The 16,502-nt window shown below is 50.3% G+C and overlaps 2 protein-coding genes across 10 annotated transcripts in view; both read right to left on the bottom strand.

Annotated features, from left to right (window-relative positions):
• PHF2 (PHD finger protein 2) overlaps positions 1-14,194 on the bottom strand; it is a 100,443-nt gene extending 86,249 nt beyond the window's left edge. For 4 of the 6 annotated variants that reach the window (XM_080386240.1, XM_080386241.1, XM_080386239.1 and 1 more), the window contains exons 1-3: positions 11,130-14,194; positions 9,781-10,049; positions 688-880 (exon numbers count right to left, since the gene is read on the bottom strand). In XM_080386240.1, coding sequence (XP_080242366.1) covers positions 688-785 — 98 coding nt within the window. In that variant the 5' untranslated portion in view covers positions 786-880; positions 9,781-10,049; positions 11,130-14,194. Of the gene's footprint in view, positions 1-687; positions 931-9,780; positions 10,050-11,129 lie in introns of those variants that run through there. The other 2 variants (XM_080386243.1, XM_080386242.1) reach the window with 1 other exon arrangement.
• Positions 14,195-14,343: 149 nt separating this feature from the next.
• Positions 14,344-16,502, bottom strand: part of FAM120A (family with sequence similarity 120 member A) — a 55,915-nt gene continuing 53,756 nt past the window's right edge. For all 4 annotated transcript variants that reach the window (XM_080386232.1, XM_080386233.1, XM_080386234.1 and 1 more), the window contains one exon: positions 14,344-16,240. In XM_080386232.1, coding sequence (XP_080242358.1) covers positions 15,929-16,240 — 312 coding nt within the window. In that variant the 3' untranslated portion in view covers positions 14,344-15,928. The remainder of the gene's footprint in view (positions 16,241-16,502) is intronic.

Consider the following 16,502-nt stretch of genomic DNA (forward strand, 5'->3'; position numbering starts at 1 on the left):
ATGGTAGCACTGTCAGCCGGGAAACACCCCGGCTGCCTCCCGCCCCGCGCCTCCCCGCTCCCGCCGCCCCGGGGAGCCGCGGAGGACCGGGCAGGGGGGTGCCCGGAGCCCCACACAACACACACCCGGCCAGGAGGCCAGCCCGGCCCGCCGCGCCAGGCGCCGGAGCCCGATGACAGGGCGGCGGAGCCCCGGCCGCCGCGGGCCCCCGCTCCCCCTGCCGGCCCCGGCCCCGTGGCCGGGTCCCCCCGTCCGCCACCCCGGGCGCCGCCGCCGTGTGGGACGCGCCGCATCCCGGCAGGGAGAACCCGCCGCCGCGCTGCCATCGCCCGGCCGGCCGGCGGGATCCGTCCCCTCCCCGAGGAAAGCACAATGGCCCCCCAGCCCGGTGACACCGGAGCCCCGGGGACGGGGGGACGTGGGGGGGGGACGGCGACGGGGAGGGGGAGCTTTGTGCGGGGAATCCAGCAAAATTTACAAAACACACACCAAAAAAAATACAACGGGGAGAGAGCAAGCGAGAGACGGGGGCAGAGTGGCTCCTCCTCCTCCTCCTCTCCAAAAAGGCCTGTTGGAAAACTGCACACGGCGGCGGCTCCGGCAGCGCCGCTCCCCGCGCTGCCCGGCGGAGAAAAGGTGGCGGGACCGCGGCGAAAGGGGGGGAAAGGCCCGATCTCTTTGTGTTACCTGCCGTGAAACCAGTCCTTGCAGGCATCGCACTCGATCATGAAGCGGGTTACGTCGTAGGGCAGCCTACAGATGCAATAGACGGGCACCGTCGCCATGTTAGCTCCCTTCAAAACAAGGCTGGACGCCCGGAGGAGCGGAGCGAGCGGGGCTGGCGGCGGCTCCTGCCGCGGGGTCGCTTCGGCTGCTGCTCCTGCCCAAACGGCAGCGAATTTGCAGTGTCGGGGGGGGGGAGGGGGGGGGGGAGAAGGGAGAAAAGAAGCGGGGAGGGGGGGGGGGGGGGAGAAGAAAAAAAAAAAAAAAAGAAGAAGAAGAAAAAAATCAGATAATGCAATTACGGCTCCTCAAGGGCGGGCGAGCAATGTCAGAAAAATAATAAAGGGCTTCCCGAAGTTTGGCTGCATGGTTCCTTCGGTTCTGCGAGCGCCGACCGGACTGGGGCTTTTTTTGTTGTTGTTGTTGTTAAATGATTATTATTCAAAATGTTTGGCGAAATGCATTCTATTGCGTGCCCCCTGGTGACAGTACAGTACCGAGGCTTTTCATAAACACTCCGAAATGTAGCCCTTTCCTTGTAATGTCCTTACGTCAGCTTGCAACATTGCAATATTTCCTCTGCCGGGGCTGGGGCCGGGGCCGGGGCCGGGGCGGCCGGCGGGAGGCTGAGCGCGCCCGCGGGGGGCTTTTGGGGGGTGGGGGAGTGGGGTTTTTTTACCCCCTGGCTGCCAGGAGGGAGTTTTTTAAAGCAAGCGGCCCGGGCAAAGCTCTGGTCCCCCCCCCCCTCCCCGGGGGGTCTGGCGGCGGGGGGGACCCCGCGGTAGCGCTGCTGGCACTGCCCCCTCCGCGCAAACAGCGCGGGGTGATGCTCGGGGAGGGAGGGGGGTCCGCAGGAGCGGAGCACAACCCCCTTTTTTTAATGACAAGCCATCACGGAGCAGGCACACTCCAAAGTAGCTGCAAGTATCATGCTGCCCTCCCTACCAGCAGAAATAATGCCCTGGTGGGCTGGGGTCCGGGTGGTGGTGGTGGGTAAGGGCCTCCTAGAGTGCACGGCTGTCCATTTATGCTAAGAAAGAAAAAAACCCCACTCTTTTTAGTTGGTAGAATTATATTACTTTTTTTTAAAGTTATCCACCTCTGCCTGTGGCAGCCCTTTCACCGCTGCAAGCAGGGCTGCTAACCCAAAGAGGTGAAAATAAACATCTCGTGCCTATGAAGGACCAAATGGGATTTGGGGCCCTGGGTATGTCCCATGAAGGGCCCCTTGGGCACGGCACAGCCCGTACCCCAACACTGCACATCCCCACAGACACCAGCTTCCAGCTTCCTCCTAGACGGCGGCGGCAAAAGCGGAACCCTTGGGTTCGCACCGAGATTGAGGATGCAGAACCTCGCTCCCCCTCAGCGCCGAGACACCAAAGGTGGTTAAAATGACCGCACTGCCATACTGAGGGGCTTTGGGGGCAGGGAACTGTGTCCCATGAGTGTCTGATAGCCACTGGCATGCTTCCCTGAGCCGCCTGAGAGCTTCCTACTCACAAAGGGAGTCCCAACTGAGACGTGATTTTAATTCCAGTTACAATGGATTCAGTATCTTGAATCCATCGCATCAGCGGGGAGGGAGGGTGGATCTTCTATTTATCTTAGAGAAAATGGACATTTCTCTGCCTTTTTTTCCATCAGTCTGCAAAAATCCTTCGAAATCACCTGTGGAGGACAAGGGAAATTCAAGGGGCCAAATAACTTCAATTCTAAGCTTTTCTACAGAGAGAAGGCCACCATCAGTATAGGCAGAAGCCGGTCTGGGCAACTGAGGAGGGGCTGTCAAAATTATTTGCCTTGCCCACTGAATTTACATGCCACAGAAACGACTTTCAGCTGGTGTTCTTGCCGAGCTGTGTTTGGAGCAGTGTCAGCAATGGCAGCTCTGGGTCCACCATGGCTGTTCACGGGAGTGAGATGAAATTTCTGACATAGCTCAAGGTGTGGTAATGCGGGGGGAAGATTACAGGCCTGCGTTTAAAATCGTGACTCAGTTTTGAATGACATGTTTTGGATGTCTCCAGACGCACAAAGGGGCCTATTTTCTTTGTCACACTGAGCGGCATAAGTATCTGCCCTCAAAAAATCAGGCCTCTTTTAACTTTAAATTGATGTATCAGGATTTTAGTTGCTCGGAGCTTCAACCAGAAAGTAGAAGAGCAAGTCTAGGGAGTAAGGCAGGATGAGGAGGAAAGGCTTGAGAACCATCACGAGAGCTGCACGCACCTTTACAGAACCCGTTCGCTGTTCCTCAACGCCAAGTGCATCTACCAGCACCTCTCAGCTCAGGGTTTAAACAGAACTTTCAGCGATTTTGATGCCCTTTGGTACAGGACACTCATGGGAAAGCTGGGCTTCATGCCTCTGCACACCCGAAACACGTGCAACCCTTCATAAAGCCAGTAGTTTGATTTTGAGGAGCACAGAAGCACTGGCAAGCGTAGCAGCTCACCCACACCATGTTCTCCCACTCGTTTTATGGGCTTTGCTCACACCAAACCCATATGATCTGTGAAAAGTTATACCCTCATCACCTTTCCTCAAGTTCCGCGAGCATCTCCCTGAAAACAGCCCTATTTCCAAAGCACCACCTGAAACTCTAGTGTCAGCATGTCTCCACTGCAGCCACTGGTGAGCTAAACTCTCTTAATACCACGGGGATTTTGGTGGCCACAACAAAGGGCAGCTGGGATGTACAAGGGTGTAGCCAGACACTCCTCTGCAGATGGGGCTGGAGCAGTTTCAGGCTCCTCAGCTGTCCCGCGCTGCTCCTCAGGTGATGGTTATATCCAGCAGCAGAGCTGTGCTCACCACGTCAGTATTTTTACTCCTTTCCTCTGCAAAGGCAGTTGGATTATCTTAAATTATGCTGGAGGATGCCAGAGCTGACATTGCTGATATTGCAGGGAAAAAAATCGGGGAAGATTCACTGGCTCTGTTTGGGCAGCTCAGACATCTTACTAATCATTTTGCCAGGGATTAGCAAATAAAGAAACTAATTGGTGAGGCTGTCTCATTGTCCTGACTTCTCCGTGAGTATTTTGATCTAGAAGCCATGCAAGGAGGGTGCTTGGCTCAATCTGGCAGGGAGGAGTGAGTGGTGGAGCTATGTTGAGATGCCTCAGCAAAACAGAATTTGATCACTGAGTTAATTTTTCTGAAGTTTTGAAGTGAGTTTATACTTTTAAAAGAATTGAGAAAAAAAAAATCAGCAGCATCGGCCCACCATACCCAGAAAATATCTGCATGGCACCAGCGGACCTGCGGGCAGTAAGCAGTTGAATGGTCACACCAGCTGGCACGGAGCTAGGAGTCCAGGGGCTACATCACACAGGGAGATCTGGTGCTAGCTTGGAGCTCATGGGAGGGGATGGGATTTTTCAGCAATTTTTAAATGATCCGGGAGCAGAAGTCTCATTGATGGTGACATCCTGAAGTGGGTGCTTCGGCAGAGCCTCCACCTCCTCCTTCACTTTGAGCAGTGAGAGCTCACAGTACTGAGCCCTCAGGTCCCACGGCTGCTGTGGTGCTCGAAAAGTGCTCAAGTGTGGTTGTCAGCACAGAGGGAAAGATTGCTATCATTTTGTGAGCTTCCTGGCGTTTCTTACCATTTCACAGTGTTCTTTCTATGGATTTCTTCTGCAGTGGTATATACAAGGTCTTTCTATTTTAATGATGCTCTGTAGCTTTAGACACATTGTGCCCATAGTTATCTCTATGCTACTGCAGAGAAGTAAACCAAGTTATCTTTTTTCCCCTTGACCATATCTACTCTTTAAATAAATGTTTGCAAAGAAGCTGTCTGTGAAACCGGCCTTGAAACAACAAGCATCACTGAGCTGCAGCAAGGGGGGGGTCAGCTGATTACAGCGCCCATCCCTTCCAGTTTCCCCCTCTGTCGCCAGATTTCCCTATTGCTGCAGTTGGTTTGATCTCACACCACACCATACTGTCTTATTTTGGCCCTGTTTCACTCCCATTTCGGTTGGCACAGACAAGTGAGCACCCATCAGCCCATGGCTGTCCTACTGGGAACTCTGCAGTACATACACAGAAGCCATGGTTCAAATGTTGTAACAAAATACCCAAATAAACCCAACCCCCAAACCAGGAGGAATAATGAGATGTGCAGTTTGAAGCAAGACATTTGGGGATGTAAACAGCATTTTTAATTTAAAATGGTTAAAGTCATCAAAGCAGACTGGTTTACAAAGGTCTTTCACGTAGCAGATTAGTTTAAAGACCTAGTTAAAGATTTTATTTCGTATTCATAACTCTTAATGCAGTTTACATTTATCCATCCATCCATGCACCATTCCACTCGGACACTTCTCTCTTGCCGGATATTTTGGTACGCAATCTAATGTCACACACCATCTCAACATGGAGAAGCTACTTCTTTGGGTGAAAGTGTCATACTGACGTTAAAATTTTGTGTTTATTGTCAGTCACCAGAATCTGTATGGGGCAATAGACAAAAATCTTTGACCATCTTATCAGGTGTCAGTAAAAATGTATCAGTTTCTCTTACAAGATTTTATTTTTTCAGATATTATTATTGTTATTGTTATTACTATTAATATTAATATTATTATTGTTATTATACTATTTCAAGGAAAACAATTTTAATAACTCAGAAGATTCACAGCAGCCCCCCGTACTGCCATGCCACAGCCTCAGGGGCATGCGTGGAGAGGAGGCCAGGGAAGAGGCAGGAGCACAGGGTGGGAGCCTGCCCTCAGCAAAGCAATGTCACTAAGTCCATTTGGGCACCTGCTCTGCTTGGTGGGTACCAGGCAGGGTAACTGCGCCAGGTAAGTAAGCAGGCCAGGAGCCCTCCTTTCAGCTGGTGGACTCATGCTTGGTTCATGGTATGTCTTTGTCATTAGGTTTCTGTATTTATTTTGGGGAAAAAAGAGGACCAAGAACAACACATCTGCACTTCTTTGTGTTATGGCAGTGGAAAAACCCTTCCCTGCGGTGTGTGGACGAGCCCAGAGAGGCACCTTGCTCCCAGGTCACTGCACCTGAGCACACAATTGATGGAAGAGCACAGGCGCGCGCCAGCCTACAACATTAATGTTGCATTTAGTATTGAAAACACGTGATGCATTATTTGTTCCACAGCTGAGTGGGCAACTAAACAGTCCTGCACGAAAAAGCCTTAAGAGGCTTCGCAGCATCCCCCAGACCATGTCCTGCAGCCTCTTGGGTCTGGAGGTGCTTTCTGCAAGCAGCCCTGGCTGAGCAAAGCCAGCCTGCTCTGCCGCCTCACGCAGGGGCTGGGCACGGTATTGCCCAGACCTGGCAACCAAAGCCTCCTACAATGTAATGAACATTGGGCACAGAAGTATTTTCCTTCTGTAAATAAAAAAAAAAAAAAAAAAAAAAAGCGTTTTTCATCTGTACTTTACAGCAGGGTGTAACAACAGTGACATGGCTGTCATATTTTACCAAGTGCAGTGACAGAAGCAAACGCTTATTTCAGCAGCAGAAACGGCTGCACCGAATGTGGTCCTGAAGTTCAAAGCCTACGTGGCAGGAGGTATCATGCCGGCTACATCTTTTCACTCACCGTTCATGTTACGTGTGCAGTTCTTCATTGAATGTAACCTTCAGCAGAATAACAACTGAACTAAAATAAACTAAACTAAAATAAAATAAACAGCCCTGGGGAGTGCCCCATGCCCTCTGTGCTGGGGGCCAGGGAAAAAAAACCCAAAACCTCCCTGTGGTTCCAGCTGCACCCAGCGAGTCGAAGGGCAGCGGAGCCCCACCTGGAAGAGCAACCCCCAGACGGCAGTGGGACGGCAGGAGGTGTGCGCGGTGGTGAAGCAAGCAGCGGGGAGCAGAAGATGTGGGCTGGCACAGGTCGGGGAGATGGGGCACACTGGGGAGCCGGCAACTCAGCTCAGCCCCTGGCAAGGCCATGGCCACCCACAGCTTTGGGGTCGGTGGGGCAGCTCGCCCCAGGGTGCCCCACAGCTGGGCTGGGACCGACCCCAGTCTACATGGCACCCTGCAGTTAGGGAGTGCGGAGCGGTTTGATGGGAGCACTGTTATTTTTGGGATCCTCCCTGTGGGACCATCACTGCACTGGGGGGCACGGAGGGAGCTTTGCAGACACCCCCAGGTCCGCTGGTGGGGCCCACCCCTCCCTCCTTACCCTGCACCCACACTTGTGATGTGCCTCGGGTGGCACCGGGGTCGGGGGGGACCCCTCTGCCCTGAGAATCATTTGTAATCACAGAAACCAGCACTTGTGGGGCACCCATGGGTGCAGCACTCGGAGCCTTTCGCTAAGGGACGTTGCCACATCACCTCTGCTTCGTGCAAGGTGCTCCTGGGCTGGAGCCTGCGTGCGGGCTCCCAGAGTTGTTCCGTTTCACAGCACGGGCATTATACTATTCTCATTTTTTGCTCAATTGTCTGAGTTTCATACACACTAGAAGGTCCCCGGTGTTTAAGAAGTGTTTGGATAGAGCTTGTGGGGCGGTAAAAAAAAAAAAAAAAAAAGGAAGATGTGTACATGTTCCACTTTCCTGACTCCTCTGCCAGGAACGCTGCCCATCGCTGTCAGCTCCTCGCCATGGCGAGAAGCGGGTTAGGCTCGGCAGCCCTCTTCAGGCTCAGCGAGCAAATGTAACATCTGAAGCAGCGGTATTCACATGCATTTACATTAAAAGAATAACCCCCCACAGTCACAATATTCCTGCACATCCCTCTCATGCCACCTCCTGTTATTGCCTCTTTCTGAAACCCTGGTTAAACTCTCCCGTTTTCTATAGCAACAGCCAATTTAGGCAGTGCGCAGCAGCTGTAAATCCCGATTAGTGGATACAATAACCCCCCGGCAAACCGTAATAACCTCCGCCACCAGCGTGACCCAGCTCGCAGGCAGCGAAAGGGGCTGCGGCATTCTGGGGGGCAGCAGGAGCTGCTGGAGCAGCAAGAGCTGCCGCCTGCATGGGGGTGGCAGCGGGAGCCTCGAGGCCTCCCCCGCCAGGGCTCTGTGGGGGGGAGCGGTGGTGATGCCCCCCACTCTGCATCCACTGCACGGGGCGGCCGAGCCCCCAGCAGCAACGGTATGAACACCCAGCACCGATGCAAAGTTAAAACCAGAGCAAAGTCCCCAGGCAGCGCCTGCCGATAAAAAGGCGGAAAGAAGGGGAAAAAGATGTTAGTATTTATTAAAATGTGTTTTAATAATCTTTTCCCTTACAGTTGGCTCTTGGAGCGAGGTCAGCCAGCCTGCTCATCACTGCCATCGTAAGACCGGGGTCCACCAACAGGCACAACGGCTGAGATGCAGCAAGTAGAAGAACTATTAGAAGAGATTCAGTTGCAGTCTCTGGGAATCAGTACTTGGTTGCCACATTTTGTGGGAAAAAAAGCATATTCTGGGAGCGAGGGGTGGGGAATACCAGGCTCCTCCAGGCTCACGCTGCAGCTCTGGGCAGCAGAGCAGCGTCGCTGGCTCAGCTGTCGTGGCTCCCCCCAGCCTATGCAGGCTGCCAATCCGGGCAACAGCTTTCAAAAAATGCTATTTAAAAAAGGATTTTGGCCACAGTTACTCAAGTTATGTGGCCACTGTGGAGCCTCATGCAAAATGTTTTTTATAAACATTTAAACCATTTGTAAACGAAATTTCATAACTTGGCAGTCGGACTCAATTTTTGTTATTTTTCACCCAGAGCACGCTGCCGTGCTGGGAGATGCCTTCTGTCTCTGTCTCTTACACAGCACAGTCCGAGCAAGACTGTAAGCATTTTCTAGTCTGAAATTTTTTAGAGGAAGGTGCGCATGAGCCCATCGCTGTCATCAGTCTAATTCACATTTATTTCGCCTCTCCCCAGTGCTTTAGGGATCACGAAGCTCATTTTTCACAAAGCCAAACAAGTGAGAAGTTTACCAAATAAAAGAGAGTTTCAAAGCATTTATAACTTTTTCAATTTGCTGAAAGCCTGTTAGAAGACAGAGTATAAATAAAGCAGAATCGTTAAACACACATGACTGACAGACACAAAGCAAAAGGACATTTGCGCTGACGAGTTTTACTAGTAATGACGCTGGGGGACATGCTCCTTGGAGCTTTGCAGGGAAGGTGCTGCCTGGCCTGGAACAAACAGCAACACCTGCTGCTGACGGTAGCCCGGCTGAGGCTTCACCCCGAGACACATACTTAGCGCACAGCCTGAAAAGGCAGGTGAGAACCGAGTGCGATCTGCGTACCCCCAGCCCAGCAGCAGCGAGTGAGCTCGCCCAGCCTGGCCTGTGTTTCTGCCTCTGCTCTCATCTCCTCTGGGAGGCTCCAGGCACCCCTGGGTGCTGTACCTCCGGGCCAGCACCTGCAGGAGCCACCTGGTTCCAAGACCACCATCCAACAGCCACTCAGCATCCTGCTGGCTGGTCCTCTGCTCCCATCCCATCCCATCCCATCCCATCCCATCCCATCCCATCCCATCCCATCCCATCCCATCCCATCCCACCCCATCCCATCCCATCCTTGCAACACAGTTGTGCAGGTCCTCGTTCCTCTCCCTCTCCCTTTTCCTCCGTTCAGCTCTTTGCCTGCATCCTTCACCCTTCGTGCTCACCAGCTGCACTCAGCAGATGTTTAATACATCTGATAGCAGGTCACCAAGTGCTACATTTTATTACAAATACTGTAACATTTGTAAGACACAGAACCACTAAGCTGAATGTTGTCAGTCCTTTATGACATCCCTGCTTTTGTGTAGCACCTTGCCCAACTTCTACTTAGCATTTTTGCTTTCATCCTTCACTCGTGGTTTTTGAAATGTAATTTTTATTAGCCCACACAGCCCTGTGTGAATAGTTGTGATTTCAACTGGAAACCAGGGCACACCTTCAGTCGTTCACCTCACAGAATACACCAGCGAGCCCCCACACCTGGATGCCAAACCAAGAACAGATCACCATCCCGCAGTACTTTCCGAAATACAGCTTTTCCTGCTAAAACCCCTCAACTCCTCACGGCATTTGCATCCTTTACTCCTGTATTAAAAAGAATCAGTATTTAGCTGTTACCTGCTCTTTGCCATCAGAAGGTGAAGTCCCCGGGGAAGGGCTCAGGAGCATCTCGCCCTGCTCCGCCTGGTCCAAGGGGAGGTGTCTCAGGGCAGCTCTCGGGACGGGGGCTCTGTGCCGAGCGGGGGCCACGGGTTTGCCCTCAGCTGGGCCGTGCTGGCGCACGCTGCATCCTCCGCATGCTGCCGCTGCGTCCTCTCCGGCCGCGGCACGCTGGGCCAGGGCACAACGGGTGGAGCAGAGCACGGGCTCGTGGTTCGGGTCAAAGTCTAGACGAGGCATGAGCAAGGATCAGGCAGAAGCCGAGCATCAGGGCAGAGACCCACGGCCTCGCCAGGTTCGGAGGAGGCAATTGCAGGAGCCTCCACAGGCACCCACCCCGCCCCAGAGGAATGGAGGGTGTAGCCCCCCTAACTCATCAGATAAGGAGCAAAATGGGGTCACAAATACCACCCCCAGGCTCGGGGCAGTACACTGAGGGGAGCAAAGCAAAACCTGCTGTAACCACGGGCAGGAAGGAATGGCACCCTCACTCTGCGGGGATACAGCCACTGGCTTCGCTGAAGTTAGCAGGCAGCAACACATTTTCTTTTGAACAACAGTCTTTTAGTGAATGGTCAATGCAAACTACCTCTTCATTACTGTGTCGCAGTCACAGTTAGAGATGGGAGCTACTAAACCCCACAAAACCCACCCTGAGGGTTCAGGGGGTGCACCCCTGCGGCTGGCGCAGCCCCAGCTCTGCTCGCTGACTCCGGGAGAGCTGCTGCTCTTGAGCCATTCACCCACGGGTGGGCTGGACATCTCGGGGGCCGGCGACACCAGTGGGACATTGGGAACCATCCCAGTCCAACCCACTGCAAAACTCTGCCAGCTCCCAGGGGAGAGTGGTACCCGGTGGGGATGGGCTCTGCGGGGAGCCGGCGCTGCAGGTGCTGGCGATGTCCCTTACCTGCGCGCCCTGGCCCAGCGGCCAAACGCCATCGGACGCAGCTTGTTTTACGGGCTTTCAGCACAATAAAAAGGATTATAGAGGCTTTCGCTGAGGGAGCTGTAATCTGCCTCAGGTCTGGATAATTGCACTCTTAAGCACTGCCTGCATTGAAAAACATGCCCACAGTCTCACTTTTCATTTCTTCACAGCACAAGAGCGATGGCTGCGCTATCCTGTTCCCCATCCCCACCGCCACCAGGCACTGGGGCTCCATCCTGCACGCCAGCATGAGGGACCCCACACACGAGGGGTCACCAGAACCTTTCACCAACAGGTGCAGGGACAGCCCCCGGCGCCGTCAGCCACTGCAGGACTCCGCTGGTCGCAGGGCTTTCCACAACCCTGAAAAACTCACCCCTTCAAGACTTTCTAACGAGGATCTGGACGGTAGCACGGCAGCTGCTGCTCCCTCAGGCAGGCTTACGCCCCCCCGGCCCATGACGCAGCATCCAGCGACGCAACCACCGCCTGAAATAGCACAACCGCAAGCACAGGAAATAAAATGGTCGCGGCGCTTCCTCACCCCTGCTGCTCGCCATCCCCGGTGGGAGGGGGCTGTGTGGACACTCACCATCGAGCAGATGGCTCACATCTCATTTTTCCTCTGTCCGTAACACAATGCTGCACTTAACGTGCCAGAGCCGAGAATGAAAACCGCTCTGGGATGCCCATGAGGGGCTCCCCCTCCCAGACACCCCCTGGCCCCTAAATCCTCTCTAGTGCCAGTGATTACCCACCTGCCTGCATTTAAGGACTCGTTGAAGATTGGATGTAAAAAATGCACTCTAAGTGGTTGACTGCGGCACACATGGATCGTGATTAGCCCTTTACAACCGTTAAAACAATTAGCGAGGCCAGCCCGGGGAGGGGGGAGCGTTGATGCTGTAGGTGCTTGCAAGGGAGCGGCGAGCAGGGCTCTGCCCTCGGCTGACAGCTAAGCCCCATCGGCATGGGATGGACGGTGCCCACACGTCCCCATCCAAACGGCTGATTCTCCCAGTTTAACTCGTCTTGGAGGTGGATAATGAGGTATTGGTCACATAGGAAGCATTTCCTTACTGAGAGGGTGGTCAAACCCTGGAACAGGCTTCCTGGGGAAGCGGTCGATGCCCCAAACGTGTCCGTGTTCAAGAGGCATTTGGACAATGCCCTGAATAATTTGCTTTAACTTTTGGTCAGCCCTGAATTGGCCAGGCACTTGGACTAGATGATCGATGTAGGCCCCTTCCAGCTGAAATACCTTATCCTCTCCTCTCCTCTCCTGCCCTATCCTATTTTCTGTTCTATTCTATTTTCTACTCTATTTTCCATTCTATTCTAAATCTACTCCATTCTAAAATTTTCTGTTCTATTCCGAGAGCCATCATCTTTATTTGTATCACTCTTCACTTTTGAAATAAAAAAGCTCATTTATTGTAAGACCCCTTTAAAGGGTCTTTATAAATAACATTAAGCCCCCCCACCCTCGGGCACCTATTCCAGCAGGTGGTGGATAATGCAGCACCTGCAGGGGTGCGCGTTGGTGCAAAGACCCACTTTGCAGCAAGGAGCTGGTGTCATCCTCCACGCTCGGTCCCCTGAGACCTTTTTCTGGGTCACTAACAGGAAACCTTCAGGCAATGCATGACAAGCCTACCCCCACCCCCACACCCCCCCAGGTAGAGGGGACCCCTGGTGATACACGTCAGCAGCATCCCCCGTGCTCAGGGCTGCGCTGCTGGCAAAGAGCAGCCTGCGGTATTGCTCCAGCAGGCGCAGGCCGGCGATCTGCATGCGGGTAATCGGTGACTAAAAAACGTGAACTATTTTATTAGCACGTTACAACGGTCCCTGTGACACAGCGCGTTACAGGACATACCTGCTGAATGTATAAAGTCACGTGTGAAAGGCTCTTCAGGAGTAAGCCCAGGCAATACCTGGTCATTCTGCAGGATCACAGATTCCAGTCAGTTTAACTCTTTGGAAGAGGAATTAATTCATTCAAAATGCACCCGATTTCCTGCAGGAAGCTACTCGGGATAGGAGGGAAGACAGGCAGCCCAGGCCGAGGGTGCAGATTCACAGCGTAGCACTCACACCACCCCCGGCCTACCAGTCCTTGCCCAGGCGAGCCCCCGCTGCTGCACCACCCTGTCGCTGTGCTGCACGCACCCACTGCAGAGGGCAATAAATAAACCTGACGTTGCTTCTGGGGTTGACAGCGATGTTCCCAGGCAGGGAACCAGGCAACTCTGGTACCTGTAAGATGTCCCCACCGCTACTTCTGCTAGCATCTACCAACAGCTGAAGGCTTGTCCCCCTCCCACCCCGGCGTAGCTTCTGCCCAAGGAGGCGGGCTTCAGCCTCCGCAGGGCAATGGCAGGGGTTTAAACAGGCCACAAAAAAATACATGCTCCGGGTCAAGTACGCGTGTGTCATGCAAGCCAAACTTTTGCACCATGATTTCCAGAAAACATGAATGTGGCACCCTGCATTTGGGCCAACGAACTAGTCAATTTGCTGTGCTTTCACATCCTAGTTTTAGTTGTACTTTGGCTGCCCACAAAAATCTTGCTGGCACAGTTGCATTGAGGAAAGAAGTCCGTACACTCGCAGCAGGCAGCACATCTCTCATGCATGTTTCTTTTTGTCGATATTGTTTATCCCACGCCAGTAACCGGATTATGATAGAAAAGCGAACCTGCTGGAAAGAGGGCAACTGGTGCCTTGAACCTTCACCAGAACAAGAGGTTGGGTATTTCCAGAACAGAGAAGCTCTAGCATGGGGCAAATAATGCGGCATCAGTGCAGGGCAGGAAGGGAGACAATCCCACCAGAGCTCGACAGCGGGATCCCCCAGATAGCTGCTGTGACACCAGCTCCTCTCCAGCTTGTTTGACTTTGGGAGGAGAGAGGAAGACCGACTGCTGTCATTTGCATGAAAGACAGCTGTGCTGCTGCACACTGCATTGACACCCCGCACGCAGAGCTGCAACGGAGACGCAACACAAGATCAAAACCACTCAGGGCAAGCCTGCTTTTAACGTGTGTCAGGCACTCGAGTAAACAGATGAACAGTCAGATAGAAACAGCAGACGAGGGCATGCCCAGGCAAAAAAGCTCTCCTGCTACAAACCAAGGTATAAATTTGTAACTCCTCAAGTTATGTGAGTACGATCCACGATATAGAGAAAACTGCATAATGCAACCATGTGTTCTCAGCTATGAGGAGCCGAGAGACAGGCATTGTCGATCATCTTGTATTTCAAACCCTGCGAGCACATGCAGTTGGCCTTGTTCTTCTTTAAACAACTGCGTCTGTTATTTGTCTTACTTGCATCTTAGTAACCATCTTGCATTTAAGCGTGGCCATGTGAAGCAGCTGCACAAAATAAAAGAGGACAAAGCATCACTCCGATCAAGTGTGGCATCCCCCGACAGCAGCAGCGTGTAACAGTTGTGTCTTCCTGCTCCGTGTTTTGGGAGGACATCATGTAGTCTGCTAACTCAATCACTTCATTTGGGCATAGGAAAACTTTTATTTACAACATGTTAATTAAAAAAATATTTGACAAAAAAGGCATACAGTATTTTATACTAAAAGAATAAAGATTTTTATTAAGCACTGTAAGTTGCATTCAATAGCCTTCAAATACACCACACCACAATCCATCTACAACCAATCAAACCCAACAGTAGTTCATTCTTGCACAATCCATGAGTTGGGGCAGAACTCCCTTCAACTTACATTAAGATACCTACTTAGCTCTTGCGGGCAGGGAATGGGGAATTACACCTCATTTCTGATCACTAATGTGTGATGAAGAGCATCAGGAGAATTATATGAAAACGAATATAAAGAAATGATTCTGATTTTGAAGTACATTAAGTTTGGAAACACTAACAAAAACATCAAAATGATACAGGTATATTTGCTTATACTAAATTCTTGATGGGAAAGTTCTCAAGAACAAGCCATTTGTCTCCTGCTACAGAAGGGGGGTACTTTTTTTTTTGAAGATCAAAGCTTTTTTTTTGTTTTTCACAGAATTTCATATTTGCTAATATGAAGGCATAAAACAGCAACAGAGAACAATAATGCATACAGCAATGAGTACACCAGGGTAACGTTGATATTCAAAACGGCTAGATAATTTTTTTTTTTTTAAGTTTTAGAATAAATGCAACAGAGGTCAATAATCACAAAATTTTAAGGTTAGAGCAAGATCAGTCAATGACTAAACATAGTTAACATCTTTTATAGGACTATTACTGATTATTAGCTTTTTGTTTTGCAAATGGGCACAGTACTTGTAAGAATGGAAGAAAGAGGACAATAACATGCATAATATTAACTACACACTTTAAAAATTATGAACCATGCAGAAGTTTAGCTCAAATAGTAGTACTAATGGTCTACGTCTGATTCAAAACCACATAGTTCATTGATCACGGATGCATGGTATTAGTCACAAAAAGTTTCAGAACACATTGTGTTTATTTTGAAAGGTCATTTGCATCTTCTATGATTTCAAGTTTATCTCCATTTAACTTGCTTGTAAAGTATGTATGATGTATATTTAAAATCAGCAGAACTGCAATATTACTCTATAATTTTTAGTTTCGATAGTTTGCACATTTTAACACAAAAGAACCACATCAACGGTGATGAAATTTAAGAAAGAAAAAACTGTGGTTGTGCCTTTTTCCCCCCATAATCATGAAATCAAAGCCTTAAAGAAAGCTTTATTGTGACACAGTAATGCAAAATCAAATATAATGGCATACATATGGTGCCAAGTACTAAAAATTATATTTTAAGCTATATATACTTAAAGACTGCCAAAATTTGTTTTCTTTATATTTCAAAAAACAAAACTACAAGCTTTTGTCATAACCAGTTTAAACTTTATGTATACTTCATTTTAAGTGCGGGAGTCAAATGCTCTTCATTCTCTTTCTTTTTTGTTTTATTGTAGCATTTTGACTACAACTGGTTAAAACTAAAAATGTGTTGTTTAAATCTCTGACATCAAAGAGGGATCCGAATTTCCAAAGTCCTCATTTTTCTCTTACGGAAAGGAAAAAATGTACGTAACTGTAGGCTCTCTTTCTTTCCAGATATTCCTAATCCTGACCCTTCCCAACATCCTTCACCCTCTATAAAAAATAAGTTTACTCTTCTTTTTTTAAGACAGTGGCCTCAAGAGTATCATCTTTATGGCAAACACTGTCTGCATTTAGTGCATTTAAGTGAGGATTTGTATTGCACATTTTAGAGTCATTACTCAAGGCACTTTCAGACTGATTGGAAGCCCTGATGTCTCCTGTATTCCCATTCATCTGGGAAGCTGGTTTTTCCTCATTCACAACTCCATTTTCAGCCAGGGATCCATCTGAAGACACAAGTGAGGATTTAGATTCCTCTGATTTTGACTTAAGTTCTTTGGCTACTTCTTCTGCTGAAGCAGCATAAGGAGGTTTGCCCTATTTTTTAAAGAAAGAAGAAAATTACTGAAGAACCACTGCTATATATTTACAATCTGTTACAATGACACTATTAATAGGCAGCATGCAGTGTGCAAAAGTATCACAAGTGGATACCAAGTACTATGTACTGCTGAGATATGAAGTGGCGTAGAAAATAAAACTAAACAGCACAGCACAGATGAGAAAGAGTTTTCGTTATTTCTTAGTGCCTTCTAGCCATGCCTTCCGATGCTCCTGTGGTAAAATGCCCTTTTCTAAT

This window comes from Falco punctatus, assembly GCF_963210335.1.
Source record: "Falco punctatus genome assembly, chromosome: 4".
Taxonomy (NCBI): Eukaryota; Metazoa; Chordata; class Aves; order Falconiformes; family Falconidae; genus Falco; species Falco punctatus.